This window comes from Eurytemora carolleeae, unplaced genomic scaffold, assembly GCF_000591075.1.
Source record: "Eurytemora carolleeae unplaced genomic scaffold, Eaff_2.0 scaffold107, whole genome shotgun sequence".
In the NCBI taxonomy this organism is placed as follows: domain Eukaryota; kingdom Metazoa; phylum Arthropoda; class Copepoda; order Calanoida; family Temoridae; genus Eurytemora; species Eurytemora carolleeae.
The window spans coordinates 42,225-58,668 of NW_019396413.1; the positions used below are offsets into that span (position 1 = coordinate 42,225).

Below are 16,444 nucleotides of genomic sequence, written 5' to 3' on the forward strand. Positions count from 1 at the left end.
CTCCCAAGTTCCCTAATCAAAATTTTAGGCAAATCTGTCTAGGGGTTCCTGAGTTATGATCGGACAAACAAACAGACTGACAAACAGAGATTACAACTTTGTTTATATTATTAATAGAAATCTATTGAACACTTTAAACCCAAGAAACGGACAATATCTTCTAAAAATAGAAATCTATTAACACTTTTTATAATTTGTTTCTTCAGGTGTTAGTTCAGCACGAACAAAATCTTTTTATTTTGAATTCAGGGATTGTATGCGTGGTTTCATGTGAGCCTCCATGCAAAGATGGAAATCCCCAAATCACAACGGTATCCAATCAAAGGCTCTGGCTGATCAAGTATGAATTGGATCTCTTTCATTTGTTGTTTCTCTACTGCTGGAAAACATAAAACACTTATTGATCAGTCATTTTTCATTGGAGGATCACTTGAAATTACGCTAACAGCCCCTTTTAGCTTCCTATCCGTATTCCCTCACCGGATTAATCTTAATGCTGAATTTTGAATCCTTACTGAATTCTCTCTCTGCAGTATTAACTACCACTAATTTAAACTTAAATCCTTGAACATTAAAATTTAATATTAAAGGGAAAATGAACGAGGAATGTTGATAAGGCATTACATTATTAGCCATGGAACCCGTAATTTTTTCTACCAAATCATTCTCTAAAGATCTGCACTTCTCTGCCACAGCGAACTATGACAAAACAGGAAGGTAAAATTCAGGCGACATCAATGGAACGACGATGTGACCTCGTAGCTCCTCTGGCTTGATATAATGCAAATTATAAGAAAAGCATTTCCATTTGATTATTAGCAATTTAATAACATTTTTTTATTACTCAATAACTTTTCAATTAAAGGAGTTATGTTCGAAAACATTTAAAATTTCAATGTTACCTGCACTTTACTTTAGTTTGACGTGCTGCGACTGACAAAATCTAAAAAAACATATCAGTTCAATTGTAATGTTTAATATGTGTAAACTGGGATAGATCAAATATTGTGAACAGTCTCATTGAAAAGTTTCAAGACTATAGATTTTCATCTGTTACTTCAAACCCAATTGTTAAAAGAATTAAATTTAATTTTCACATTTCCCTTCTGCACCTGATTTACCAGATTTCAACATTATACAATTTTCTACAATTCAAACAATTTTCTAATTAATCTTAAAGGGAATTCTGTAAAATTAAACTTAGATAGACTGTAAGCGTAATTTCAAGTGGCCCTCCATGGAAAGATGACAATTTACAACGGTACCCTTAAGCGGTTTGTCTGTTCGCGAAATTTTTTTTTCTTAAACCGCAAACTTTTTCGCGAAATTTAGTATTTTTTCGCTAAAAATAATTTTGCGACAGGAAGCGAAAACGATGCGAAATTTCGCGAGAAAAATATGCGACAATTTTGCAAAAAGTTTTGAGAAAGAAAATTTCCGCAAAATTTCGCATTTTTTCGCGAAAGTTTAAGCAAAAAAGGTAGCTCTATGCACAAACTTTCGCATTAATCTGTATCCCGAAAAAATGCGAAATTTTAAAAAACTAATTATACGAAACGTTTCCGAAAAAAAAAAATTTTTTGCAATTTTATGCAACAGGAATTGAGTTTTTGCCACAAACTGAAATATGTTAATCCCTATGTCCTAGCAAGGAGTGCAAGTGGAGCTTTTCCATCGCAATGACCCAGAGAGGCAAAAAACTTCGTTCTCCAGGGTAGCACAGTGTTGACAAATGAATATTGACATTCCTGGTTGATTATCTTGTTATCCTCTTCAATTTCCCTTCATACCTTAAGTTTCTTATGTGTGTACGTTTAACTTGGATTTGCCATTTTTCTCTGTCTCCCTGTACTCCTTGGTACTGTTAGAATCGCCTCTGCAAAGACCTAGATCCTGAGGAAAACTAGAGTTGAACTGAGGATTGGAGGAATAAAAATCCGTCAAAGAGCATGGTCTAGGTTAACTGCAGTAAAAAAGGTTTAGCTGGACTTATTTGTCCGATTCAATGAACATTTTCTTGCTGTGATTTAGCTGCGACTTTGCAGACTAGCTAGGCGAGGAGTCGCAGCTAAATCATAGCCAGAAAATGTCTAAAGACTTGGACAATTATTTTAAAAAATTGGATTTTCAGATAGAAATGTCTGTAAATGTCAGCATTAGTATTGAAGACGATGTTCTGGACTCTGTTGGGTCTCTCTTCTATCTAGGAATAAAAACTATTCATTAATTTATTTTTCTTTGATATTAAGCATTTTCACCTTTCTAAAAAACTGTAATTTCTGCAATGATTAAATATACATGCATTATGGAAAGAAATCGTAATTTCTTTGTGTTCAGTACAAATTTAGTAGATCTGACCCCATTTGTAACTTTCCTAGATTCAATCTTAAAATGAAAGTACAATAAAATATCAGCACTGAGTTGAAAACTTTAGAATGAGATATCCTTAATCCCGATTACATAATCTGAGTATCCAATGGACACACTTTTGATTTTCTTCTTAAACTGTCCTTTCTTGGATAAAAAACCGTTTTTCAAATTTATCGACTTCATATATGCGACTCTGATTTGGTTGAATTTTATACACTTTTCTGGATAAAATTACAAGATTAGGTTAGTCTCGATATTAAGAAAAAGAGAAGAAGCATTAATCTCGATATACGTTATTCTAAAGCTTACAGCTCATGTCACTTTCACGCATCCAAAAGTATTAATTTTTGTATTGTAATATGCATGCGAGCTTATTGAGGTTGCACACTAAGGTTCATGGCAAGGCGTAAAGTCTGCTAGCCTGATTTTTAGAAATATTCGAATATTCTTATTTTTTAATTCTCAGTTAGTCCTTGGAAACATACATTTTACAGCATAGAAGATTGTCCTGATCATTTAGATAGGGTAAACATTATAATTATCAATATTAATATTATTATCATTATTTTTATTGTTAACATTATTATTATCGTTATATTATTATTATTATTATTATTATCCTTCTTTAGTAAATGCTTAATGTACAGGCGCTACCGTACATGATATTCCTGATTGTACTTGAGGCCCTGATAAGCCTGGTTGTACAGGGTAAAAAGTACAATATGGCGGATTCTCTGACAAATGTAAATATCGGGGTGCTGATGGTACTGGCTGGACTAGGAACACATTTATTCAGAATTAAATAAAATTACTGTTTGCGGTCTCCCTCTCTAATTGAAAAAATAGATTATCTATATTTGTTATTTTTAGCCGGTACCCACTTTTTTCAAATTTATCTTAAGACTTACATAAATGATTGTATATATCTACTTGATTTTATTTGGTGTTTTCTTCAAATATTAGATACAAAAAAACCTTGTGAGTGATAATTCTAACTCTTTGGGATAACTAGAGAGAAAAAACTATGCCTGTAGTTACTGATAACGCCAAAAATGTTTTAGATTCCGAAACCTTTCATAATATGAAAATACTGCAAAATTGGAAATAGTATGATAACAGATGAAAAGAAAAATTTTATAGAAAAGAAAATTGATAAAAAAAAGGAAGAATGCGCCTATGATCAATGGGGGAACATGAGAACAGCTAGACAAAATCAATTAAGTCTAGACATAAACATAAACTTTTTTCTCCCGGGTAGACATAAACATATAAACATAAACTTGGGTAGAGCTTTAGTGAGTTCAGTCGCAGTTAATGAATTAAATTTTTTTTTTCCGATAAAATTCATTTATTCTAAATTGAAATAAGTCTTACGGATCCTTTATGCACATTGCACAGGCCTAACATGTTAACAGTATAGTATCATAAGCTAGCTGTCAAGCTGAATATTAGAATAAATGGTGTAATTATTAGTTTCTAAGTTTGCTATGCTGTCTACCTACTCATGGGTCCATCAACATTATAGAGTTTTGGGTAAATAAACCACCAAAAAACCCATCTCTAACAAATCTTTAAAATCTTTATTCCCATCCCTTGGAAGGAATTTATTCCTCAATGAATCCTTAATAAATAAATAAATAAAATGGTCAACCATCATCCCATGAGAGTCAGGGTTAAGCTAGGTGTCTTTGAGAGCAATAATTTAAAAATGGCCGTTGCTTTCTTGCTTTCTGGATTTATTGTGAATTTAGTAGATTTTACACCTATTTATTGTTCACTCAAAATACAATCATTTTGCAGAAATTATGATTTTGTTTAATTCAAAATAAAACACCTTGTATTTCCAAAGCACCACAAGCACGAAGGTTATTTTGACAGAAACATTAGAAAATGGCAAATTTAATTAATTATTCATTTATTAAATCTATACCTAAAATGAATTTAAACTATTAATAAGTTAATGTAAGAAATGTTGTAAGCTGAATAATTCAATCCTACTCGCAAAATAGAATTAAGATGTCTAACCAAAACGTTCTTCATAATTTATGACTTTCCATTGAAGTTCTAGAATTATATTTTACCAAAATTGAAAAACTATTTTATTTTACGACACATTCAGAAAAATGATCAAACTTTGTAGATTTTCTTTATGTCCATACTTTTATCATTATACTTTTCCTTAGCTTTACTTTAAATTTGTCTTTGCTGATAACCTAGAATTTGATTCTGACTATGGAAGATGTTTTTCATTTAGAAAAATGTCGTAAAGTAAAAAGCTGTTGCTACATTTTGCTTCATACAATATAAGTTTATTTAAGTTAATGGCAGTTTTATATTCAATGTTAATTCTAACTTATGATAGATTTGAATTGGGACTCAGTATATGTCTGGGTATTAGCAGCTGTAGCAGTAGATTGTGGTTATTACTGGTTTCATAGAGCTAGTCATGAAATAGGATTTCTCTGGGCTGTCCATCAGGTAGTATTTAATAACCCGCTTTAAGTTCACCTAAATCAGACCATCAGTTGTGTACACTGTACAGAATAGTATGGTTTGAGCAAGTTAAGCAAGTTGGAAATTTACAGTGTACAGTGCGCAGACAGACTATATAAGTAGGGATGGGCAATATCCAGATTAGTTTTTTTAATGTTTTTAAACTTTTAAAAGGTTTTAAGACAATATGAGAAGGTTTCATTTAAAAAATTTATTCTGTAGAAGTTTGCTCTTTTCAAACATGCAAATTTGTTACTCTAGAAGAAAATATAAGACAAAAAATATCGTTTTAAACCGATCGTTTTAAGGTTTTTAAAAGGATAAAAACTATCTTTTTTGCCTTATATTGTTAATGTCCATGTTTGATAAAAGCAAACTTCTACAGAATACAATTTTAGAATTTCATCCCTACAGTCACTCCTGTATGCCGAGTCCATTAGCGCCTGATCCAATCAGGGTTCAGTTATGTGTTTGTTGTCTATTCGGAACCAATAGAAATAGTATAACGGTAACATCTATCTTTCTATCTATCTCATTATCCAATCAGAGATTTGAATCTCTAAATCGGCGCTATCAGTAAATGGAAATATTTACTTCTACTAAAGCTATAGTGAACGGATAGATTTTATAGAAATAAGTTTTAACAGAAATAGATTTTTATAATTTATGTTAAATAGTAAAGCTTTGAAGTGGTTTTCTGAAATTCATGCATCAAATTTGACTATTTCTAAAACGAAGAAATAACTTAAGAAATATAAAAAATATAGCTAAATCTATTTTTGTAAATTGAATATTATTAAAAAATACCACATTTTGGAATATTTACCTTGGCTGCAAAATATCATCAGGGCAAATTTGTTGATATCGAATAAAAACACGAGATCTAACAAACGTGAGATTAAGTTACTATTTTGAAAACATAATTTAGAAGATAATATCTACAGTGGTGCACATAGGGGTGGGGGGGTGAACCGAGTTTGACCCCCCCCCTCAGCATATTTCGCTCCCCTCACTTTGCTCCAGCATGATCATGATTGTGGACCATCTTTTATTAAACTTTGTCAATTAAGAAAAAAAAATTTCTTTGGAGCCTCGCGCATCATTTCTAATAGAATTTCTAATTTTTTTCCTCGTTTTCGACTTAAAGAAAGTCAGTCATTCTTAATTGACCTTTTAAAAAGACTATAAAAGGAAAACAGGGATAAGCCCCCTACTGGTAAACAAGGACATAGGGACTTCAATCAAAAAGACTATTATGAGTTATGGACAGATGAAATATAGTCAAGTACTGCCAGGAACTACTTACTACTTAGGACTGCACAGACCTATATGATTGATGGACTATATAGTGGACAAATATGACCAGTGGATGAATTTCAAAAAACTGCTGTATACTGTAATAGGGGACTTTATATACATAGTAAATATGACTAAACCAGGGACTAACTGCAGACACTAAGAAATACACGAAAAGGCACTAAAAGAACAGAAATTTTAAAAATTACATAAATGACCCTACCCTAGAGTTTATGTCATTTTTGGCCTCCATTTCTTAAAATATTTTTGTTTTGTATAAAGTTTTCCTTATCTTTGTTTGAACTTGATTGGTTCAAAGTTTATAAAAGTTCCAGGATCTATTTGATTAAATCCACATTCGTGAACACTTGGCGGGGAAAAAATGAGTCTGAGAAGAAATCATGATCATTGGAGTACTATGGGTAACCCACTTTTATTGGAGGAGACCCCCATGCACGTATCATTGCAGACCCCATGCACGTATCATTGGAGACCCCATGATCGTATCATTGCTGCAGACCCCCATGGAAGTATCATTGGAGACCTCGGCCCTGATTCTCGTTGGAGACCCCAGATTTTCGATGGAGACCCCAGATTTTCGTTGGAGACCCCAGATTTTCGTTGGAATGAAAGTAGGTCTCCAATAGTACTCCAATGTTGATGATTTCTTCCCAGACTTGGAAAAACTTAATTATTTTTCTAACTTTTTGTCCAGGTTCATCATAGCAGTGAGGAGTTCAATCTTACCACAGCATTCAGACAACCTATCCTAGAGGGATTAGGGAATACATTTATCATTTTTCAAACTAAATTAAAACAAAATAAACTAAAAAAATAAAAACCAAATTGATTGAAAATAAAAATGTCTAATACCTAAATCTTTGGAACATGACGGTGTAAACCTTTGATGTCAAAATTTGACTATTTGAACTTGAATTTCATTGTTTAAAGTATAGTTTAATTTGACTATTTGAACTAGCAGATTTCATAGTTTGAAGTATAGTTTAATTTGACTATTTGAACTAGCAGATTTCATAGTTTAAAGTATTGTTTAATTTGACTATTTGAACTAGCAGATTTCATAGTTTAAAGTATAGTTTAATTTGACTATTTGAACTAGCAGATTTCATAGTTTGAAGTATTGTTTAATTTGACTATTTGAACTAGCAGATATTATAGTTTAAAGTATAGTAAAATGCGATAGGATGTAAAGATATAAATAGGGATAAGAAAAATTTTAGATTTTTGTTTCTGGAATATACATATAGATCTATATAGTGATATGGGATTCACGAAAAGCCGGGTTTTTTTTCTTTTTTTTCTATAAAAAATTTAAATTTTGTGCAATCTAAGTCAGAACTTCTTCGATTTATAAGTGAATATTAGGGAAGTTAAACCTTATAGAAATCCAACGTTCTCCCGGAAAATACGCCTTGTTGCTATACGTAGCGGTTTCTATACATGGTATTTCTATAAGGTTTGACTTCAATATTAGGATTGGAACAATATTTTGTCGATTTTAGGATTACTTTTTTTACTTCACAAGTGCTTAGTTCTTTATCATTTTCAAACGATACTATTTTTCAAGGTTGTAATGCAAGGAAAGTTGATTGCAGTTGCCTATAATCTGCGTACATATTGAAACCAGCTCTCTCTGGGCAAACAAGAATAGATGCCTCCGTGTTCGTATAGTATCTGAGGAGGTTAAAAGCATTGAATTTTGATAATTTTGATAATTTACATAATAGTTTTCTATGACCAGAATATTTCATCGAATATTTATGTGAAAGATGGATCCCATGTCAGGCTGTAACATCTGTCTTGTGTTTACATTATCGCCCAGTACACTGCAGTACAAAAGATGCGTACACTTCTGAAATAACTTTCCTTGAATTAAATCCTTGCTATTTTTATAAAAAATTTTCTGTTAAAAACAAATGGGTTTTGATTTTTTAAATGTAAAGTTTTAAAGGATGGATAACTCATTGGTTTTACTTGCCCTGTGCTCTACTAATACCTACACCTCAGGTATGAATATTTATTTTTATATACATATAATCATTTATAGTATTTCGGACATTAAACACGGAACATATCAATAAATACATTTTTCATAAAATGTTATCAGTCTAACTATTTATGCTTTTTATGGTTTTAATTCCTAAATTTGTGTAAACATGTTTACCAAACAAGATTTCTTACTTTAATTTTTATATTTTCTTTTTTATATTCATTCGTGAATATTTAAAATAAATTGAAAATCCAACGTTTCTTAAACAAAATTTTAATATTTATTTGAACAATTTTAGATGCTTGTTCATTCAGAGTTGAACTTCCTTTATCAATTCTGGATTCACACTGAGCTAGTTGGAAACCTCGGACCTTTAGGTAAACAAAATTAAGACGAAAAGTTTTTTCCCCAGTGCAGGCAGTGGTTTAGAAGCAGTTGTTTACTTTGAGGGTATGGAGTCTCAGGGGAAGGGTAAAAGCTTAACTCCAGGGTGTCCCAATAAACATTCAGTGACGAATTCGATATCGTCATTTAAAATGATTCATTGATGTAGTACAGTGATACCTGCAGAGAAAGCTGAAATCCATAAGATTTTCGTCTGCTATGTTTACAATTTGTTTGTTTATGTTTTGATTGCATATGGTTGTACTTAGTAAAACAAGAAAATTACAGTATACAAACAGTGTCCGAATTTAATGAATCTAAGCCACGTCTTAAATCCCCCAAAAACCGGTTTTAATTGACCGCTGGCTTAAATCCTAAAAAATTTAATACAAATTTAAGTGGAACCAACCATATTTGAGCGGCGGCTTAAATTCTTTAAATTCGGCCTCAGAATTAACTTGTCTGTGTTCACTGTTCATCTTGCGGAGACATTATAAACACATCTTTACAGCCATTTACCGTTTTCATAAAATAAACTCTAGCAAACATAATAATTTTATGGCTTTTGAAATTAGGCATTACAATGCTAATTCCTAACAAAGACGATATCGAATTCTTCACTGAATTCCCATGTTTATTGGGACACCCTGTACACGGTACACCCCCCCCCCCTTTGAACTGACAAATAAACAGAGAGCGAGATTCATTCGGTTTCTTTTGTTTGATTTCAATTATGTTTTGGTCTTTAATTGAACAACAGTTAAAAGCTGCGTCATTTATACTTTTTCATGTTTAACGCATATGCCAACAAAAGAATATAAAATGAAAGATTAAAAAAAAATTCTCCGATTTCTTTGAATTCTGAATAAATTGTTAATTTCTAGCGATTTATATTTTTATTTAAAAATTGGAATTGCACTTTTGATTATGAATTCAGATTAATTACATTTTTATATTTTCTTTAAACTAATTTTAGAATTGATATTTAACACAGCAACTCAGCATAAAGTACATCATGGAACTAACAGGTCATATCAATCAACCAATGAAATAATTCAAAATTATTAGTAAAATAAATTTCATAAAAATCCTCGAAAAAAAATCTAATAATTTTTAATAAATCAATATTTTGATTGAAAATAAAAAAACATTCGCTCAACATAAGCAGGGAGGAATAAATATTACTTTTTGAGACATTTGTCGCACTTTTATCATATACTAAATAATTTCACCGATTCTACTATTTTTATTGTAAATTTTCCCCCAAAAAAATAAACTCAAGTTAATTTTAGGCATTTTTAGATTTCGAACAGTTCTATCGGTCATTATTTATTGATTTCAGCAAAACCAACTTTGATCGAACAAACCGATTATTTCCTACATTTTTCATCCTCTAATAGTTTTTTTGTAAATGTTTTAATTTATCTATTTTTGGTTGTAGAATGAAAATCTTGTTTACGGACTAGTTGATCAGCCCCAGTTCTTCAACATTTTCAAACTTAACACTTTTTATTTCAAGCTTCTGCATGATAAGGTTAGTTTTAAAATATGTATTAAAGTATTCAAATTAAATTTAAGGTTTAACTACTGTAAGGAATTTAGCAATCAGCTTCAGTCAGTGAACCCAATATTTTCTCTGTTAACTTAAGAATTAATCCTTGTGTTTATCTCCATAATTGCTTGTTAATATTGATAACTTAGAACGCAATGTGTTTTTTTAAATATCATTATTCATTTATGGGGGGTCACAATTGATAAATATTTTCGCTCTTTTCAATCTAATTGGAATTAGGTCTGCAGTATCTCTGCAGTTGTTTGACCTATAAAAATTTTTATGTTATTTTAGTATTTCTTTCGTAGAAATTTCGCATCGTTTTTGCTTTCTTTCACAAAATTCATTTTCGCGATAAAATGCGAAATTTTGCGAAAAAAATTTGCTCTAACCTTGACACGTTTAAGGTTGACCTATGGTGGTAGGGGATTTTATCAATCTAATGAAGACGACTTTCGATTTTAATATTGATTTATACCAAGATTTTTAACAGTATGGATGCACAAAAACATGAAAACAAAGAGAAGTTGTCACTAAAAAAAGCTTCTCTTTAATTGCTTGTAAACTTATAATTCGAAAAAATCTTGCAGAAGGTGCACACATTAAGGAATGGGATTACTATACACCAAGTGGAGAGTTTCGAGTAGATGGGGATGGAAGTCCTACACTACTAAACTGTATGATGTACAAGATGTGCTACTATAGATTCGAAACGTAAATAAAAAATTCGTCTTCAATATATTGCTATAATCGCCTACCACCGTATTAAAGATTCTGTAGACGTAATTTCAAGTGGCCCTTCATTTTGGAGTCGTTTATCTGATTCACAACTCTACCCTTCATTTTGGAGTCGTTTATCTGATTCACAACTCTACCCTTCATTTTGGAGTCGTTTATCTGATTCACAACTCTACCCTTCATTTTGGAGTCGTTTATCTGATTCACAACTCTACCCTTCATTTTGGAGTCGTTTATCTGATTCACGACTCCACCCTTCATTTTGGAGTCGTTTATCTGATTCACGACTCTACCCTTAAACCTTCATTTTGGAGTCGTTTATCCGATTCTACCCTTAAAAGCCGTATATGATCAAGAATGCGAATGAGATATCCATGCTTTCCTCTGTCAAAACTGAATTGTTTCCCCAATTGCATGGTTTCCACATTGACTTGCAGGAATTGTTAGAAATAATAGAAAAAATTACTCCACATTATTGATCAGATATAATGGTTTAAAGGTTACCGTTGTAATCAGACATGCCCCTCTTTAACTTGGGTGTCTGGGTGTTTGTTTGTATCCAATAAACGTCAAAACGCCTGAACCGATCTGGCCCAAATTTTGTGTGGGACCTTGCGTGACCCCAAGGAAGGTTTATGAATGATAAAATTTTCAAAAAATTGTGTTTAAAAGTTTTTTATTTTTGTGTAAAATTTGGAAAATCGCGAAAAAGATATTTTGATATCCGCAAACTTTTTTGTTTGTTTTTATTTTATATTGTTACAAAGAGAAGATGATCACAGATATGGCCACGATTAAAAGTTGAAATAGAAGATGGGCGCAAAGCGCCCTAAAAGCATGGTTGAATTACAGTCCCTTTATATTGAAGGTAACCATCTGAGTGATAAAGTTTAAGGTACAACAATCTGGTATTTTCATGAGATAATTCATCAGTAGAATTTGCTCCAGGCTAAAATAGAGAAAATAACTAAACAACAAAAATCTAATTTTAATTCCTTCACACTTGACAGAAGAACTCTCAAGTTCCATGAAATTGGATTTTTAAAAAGATTGTTCAGAAATTTCAAACATCAGGAAAACAACTGAGCCTATTGCCCTTTCAAAGATGTCCCCTAGGGTAGGAAGTTATAGATTTTTTCTGTAGAATACTGTAAAAAAATACTATGCATGTTTATTTAATATTCTTCACATACTTTCATCACAATAGTTTCATTTGAAGTAAACATTTCCATTTACTGATAGCGCCGATTGAAGGATTCATAACACTAATTGGATAATGAGATAGAAAGATAGATGTTACCATCTATTTTTGTGTCAGTCATTTTGAGTCTAGTAGAAATATTTTTTACTGGAAATAAATGCACTAAACAAGTTATCTGAGTGTTTGTGTTTTCACATAATATGGAACACATGAATAAGTTAACCAGGTGTTGGGTTGTCGGTCAGTTTAATCCGGGAGCTCACAAAGACACGTCTGGTCAGCTCAGATAACTACACTACACTTCTTTCATCACAATAGTTTCAGTTGAAGTAAATATTTCCATTTACTGATAGCGCCGATTGAATGATTCATAACACTAATTGGATAATGAGATAGATAGAAAGATAGATGTTACCGCCATATTTCTATTGGTTCAGAATAGACAACAAACACATGACTGAACCCTGATTGGATCAGACGATAATGGACTTGGCATACAGGACTGTCATCTTGGTTTGTTTCAAATTTAGTGATGATGGTGGACCAAACCTCATAGAGTTAATAAAGCAGATGTTTGTTCCACATTTTACTGAAAATATTTTTTTCCTTCTGGGTTCATCCTCGTCAGTTCAAACGATATAATAACCATCAAAATCAATAATAAAAGAATGTTTTTAAAAACACAAGAAGATAAATAAACACAAAAGTTTTTTTTTTAAAGGACAGTCAGCTGTAAAAAAGGAAACGTTCATAGATATGTAAAAAAAAATATTCAAATATTCACCTTTTAAAGAATGTTTAGAGACAATTATTATTTCCTGAGATTGTTTCTGTCATGAAGATTCAAAACAAACTTGTATGTACATATATTGTAAACTTTTATGTTCATATATTGTAAACTTTTATGTACATATATTGTAAACTTTTATGTACATATATTGTAAACTTTTATGTACATATATTGTAAACTTTTATGTACATATATTGTAAAACTTTTATGTACATATATTGTAAAATTGTTTGCAGATACAACGTGGTAATTTCCATGTTTGTGAAAGCCGAAAAAGTTAATTTCAAGTTTTTTTAATTGAACAAGTTTTTCTAGGAATATTCTAGAGAAAATCCCGGAATTAATTCAAAGAACACCAGAGCACAGATAATTTACATTACAACATGCACGATAATTGGATACTTAGGACTGCTGCAATGCTAAATAAACATGAATAAGTGCAGAATAGTTTCGTGAAATCCCAACTACGTTGTTTCATTTGTTTTAACATTAATAGTAAATATGCAATAATGCAGTTTTGTATAAAAGTGACTTGTCAAATAAGGCTTCCTAATTCTATTAGAGAAAATAAAATCTATCAAAAAAAGTCTATTTTTGCAAGTTCGTGAAAAATGAGGCGGGTGCAAAAAATTATTCTATCTATCTATATACTTTACTTTTCTGTCTGGGTGTTTGTAATTTGTTTGTCTGTTTGTTTGTAGCCAATAAACGTCAAAACCGCTGAACTGATCTGGCCCAGATTTTTTGAGGGACCTCGCGTGACCCCATGAAAAGGTTGATGAATGATCGAATTTTCAAAAATTTGCCTCTAACAAATTCGATTTTTGAAAATTTTGAAAATCGACGAAATTTTTTTTAAGTAGGGCTGAACAATGTTCTATTAACGAACTAGGTTAGTAGGGCTGAACAATGTTCTATTAACGAACTAGGTAAGTAGGGCTGAACAATGTTCTATTAACGAACTAGGTTAGTAGGGCTGAACAATGTTCTACTAACTAACTAGGTTAGTAGGGCTGAACAATGTTCTATTAACGAACGAAAGTAAAAATGTTAAATGTGTGGTTATTCAAGAAAAGGATGAGACTTTAATAAGGATTAATTATTGATTCTGAAGATATGATTGTTTTTTATCTTCAATCGTAGTTTTTTATATATATTCACTAAATGTTTAGCAACAAAAGCAAAAATTTGGAAAATTCCATCAATATGTAAGAAAATTAATAATAGTGGCATGTTAAAGTTTTGTCCAACCCCCTTGTGTGTGTGATCTTTAAAAGACAAAAGTTAGAATAGTTTTCTTATAAATACTTTTTTTATTAATTCTCCAAAGACTTTTTAATTATTTTTAAGGCTTGGGGATACGTCTACTTTGCCAGAAGTTCCAGACAGGAAAATATCAAAAAGAAATAAAATGAAGAACTTGAAATTACTTTTTCTTTTTCCCTTAAACTATGTGTATGAAAATTATTATTTAGCTTGTTTCTTAATTTGGTTTCCTATTAGATTATTTATTTGTAAAACTTAATTCTAAAAGCATTTTGTTTTAAAAATGTCTAGATTTGCCTTTTTATAATTTTGAAATTCTTACACGGGAAAAAGTAACATATTTCATCCTGCTCACACCTCATTTTCTTTTTAATTTCATGCTAGATTCAGATTCAGAAACCATTAGAATTTTTTTCTTTCAAAATTAAATGAAAACCTCAGTAAAAGATAAAAGGCAGTTTATAAATTCCTTTTCAGTCATAATTCATTTATACCATTTATCAAAATCTTTTAAATAGATATCGAATTTAAATTTAGTAATAGTTTTTTTTTATTGACAAACATTTTTTTGTTTCCATATCGAAAGGAATTGCAATCTTAGGAGAAGTGCACCTATAGTTTCATATTTCTATTAATCCAATAAGTATGTTATTCTCATTTTTTATTATTGTTTTTTGAAAAAATTAATTATTAATATTTGATACTTGAGATTTACAGAAAGAAGTTTTACAGTGGATCCAGTAAAGTAGGAGTTGCCCTGGCAGTTGCACAAACCCTGACTACCATACTCATTCTTGATACTGTTTCTAGGTAACAATAATTAACCCTGACCACCATACTCATTCTTGATACTGTTTCAAGGTAACAATAATTAACCCTGACCACCATACTCATTCTTGATACTGTTTCAAGGTAACAATAATTAACCCTGACCACCATACTCATTCTTGATACTGTTTCAAGGTAACACATATTAACTGTCGTCTTAGGCCTTTCTTTTGATTATTTATATACAATCTTAACTGTCATATTTTCTTAAAAGGAATTGAGTCTTCGCGACAAGCACAAATTTTATAATTCCTATATCTTTCCAATCTGATGATGCAAACCTTTGATTTCTCAAACGAAGATTATTTATTCATAGTTTGAAATATTAAAGATTTACATCATCAAATTGCAAAGATATAGGAATTCAAATTTTTGTGTTTGTGGCAAACACTCAATAACTTTGCCTGGGACAGCAGTGGACAAGTTTTAAAATTCTTAATGACATTTTAAACAATATAAAAGTGATAAAACAATTATTATTCTGTTTAATTTCAAATACCACTGTCTAATAGTTATGATTGGTCTATTTCCAATTTCCATATGTACATACTACATGCATACAAAATTTTATGGAATATTTGTGTCATGATATTGGTATTATTTTGTATTGCATTTTTGTCTTATTAAGATGATGGTTGAAATTAAAATCTAGCTTGGCGTAACAAAAGATTAAAGGGAGTGACCAGCTCTACATGGTAGTTAAGCTGAAAGTGCTGTATTGTAAGTGCAAGGTTGAGAATGTGCGGCAATGTAGACAGATTCCTGAGCAAATGTGCAATATTGTCTTTGAAAGAGGTGGCTTTATTGAGATTGAGATTAAGACTGTCCAAGAGTGCTCTACGGATATGGTTAGAGAATGTAACCTTGTAAACAATCCTGTCTGCAATGATATGCTGAGGTGCCCTATATGCAGTTCAATGTCCTGATGTGCCAAGAGATGAGGGTTATGAGGTTCTCGGAGAGTATACTGACTCTGTACAAGAATACAGCTCTGTTAATGTTCCTATATGCCGCCCTGTAGGCTGTACCCCGTCAATCCTGCCGTGATGTTCAGAACAGAATTCTAAACTGGTTCCCCCAGACAGAAATGCTTCAGCAAACCAAGAGAGTTCTGTTATCAGGTTTCAAATGAGGTCTACAACAGTGAAACCTGGAAGTAATGTATACAAATTACAACAGAAACCCAAACTGGAATCTATGAAGATGTGGTGTTGCTAAAATATAGAAAATAAGGGATAGATAACCCTATTTTTAAACACCCCCCCCATTTGTAATAAATACCGTAGCAAATATCAAAGTTAGAAGCCTGTACACACCTAGATAAATTATGTTGTACATTGTCTGTAAATCTATATACGCTTGTAAATAACTATGCAAAACTTGTAATGTGATTAACCTAACCTAGCTAGTAGCTACGTCTGTAAATAACTACTTCAAATCTGTATTGTCATTAGCTTAACTACGTTTGTATATAATGACGCAAAACTTGTAATTACGTCCTTAAGGTACAACAAT

At 31.4% G+C, this 16,444-nt stretch overlaps 2 protein-coding genes across 2 annotated transcripts in view; both read left to right on the forward strand.

The window, feature by feature from the left end:
* Positions 1-2,132: 2,132 nt before the first annotated feature.
* LOC111702857 (alkylglycerol monooxygenase) lies at positions 2,133-9,637 on the forward strand. The gene is made up of 9 exons (XM_023474639.1): positions 2,133-2,207; positions 2,837-2,895; positions 3,018-3,150; positions 3,844-3,903; positions 4,733-4,848; positions 6,875-6,941; positions 8,132-8,187; positions 8,469-8,547; positions 9,531-9,637. The coding sequence occupies exons 1-9, from the start codon at positions 2,138-2,140 to the stop codon at positions 9,620-9,622; spliced, it is 732 nt and encodes a 243-aa protein (XP_023330407.1). The 5' UTR covers positions 2,133-2,137; the 3' UTR covers positions 9,623-9,637.
* Positions 9,638-12,528: 2,891 nt separating this feature from the next.
* Positions 12,529-16,444, forward strand: part of LOC111702823 (uncharacterized) — a 5,922-nt gene continuing 2,006 nt past the window's right edge. The window contains exons 1-3 of the mRNA XM_023474601.1: positions 12,529-12,617; positions 14,186-14,224; positions 14,819-14,911. Coding sequence (XP_023330369.1) covers positions 12,529-12,617; positions 14,186-14,224; positions 14,819-14,911 — 221 coding nt within the window. The remainder of the gene's footprint in view (positions 12,618-14,185; positions 14,225-14,818; positions 14,912-16,444) is intronic.

What these genes read in the sequence shown, in the direction of transcription:
- LOC111702857 (XM_023474639.1), top strand. Translation starts at nt 2,138, where the DNA reads ATGTCTGTAAATGTCAGCATTAGTATTGAAGACGATGTTCTGGACTCT. An exon ending in TTCTCTGGGCTGTCCATCAG is followed by an intron (nt 4,849 to 6,874) that starts GTAGTATTTAAT and finishes CTTTTTGTCCAG; the next exon opens with GTTCATCATAGCAGTGAGGA. An exon ending in TACTAATACCTACACCTCAG is followed by an intron (nt 8,188 to 8,468) that starts GTATGAATATTT and finishes GAACAATTTTAG; the next exon opens with ATGCTTGTTCATTCAGAGTT.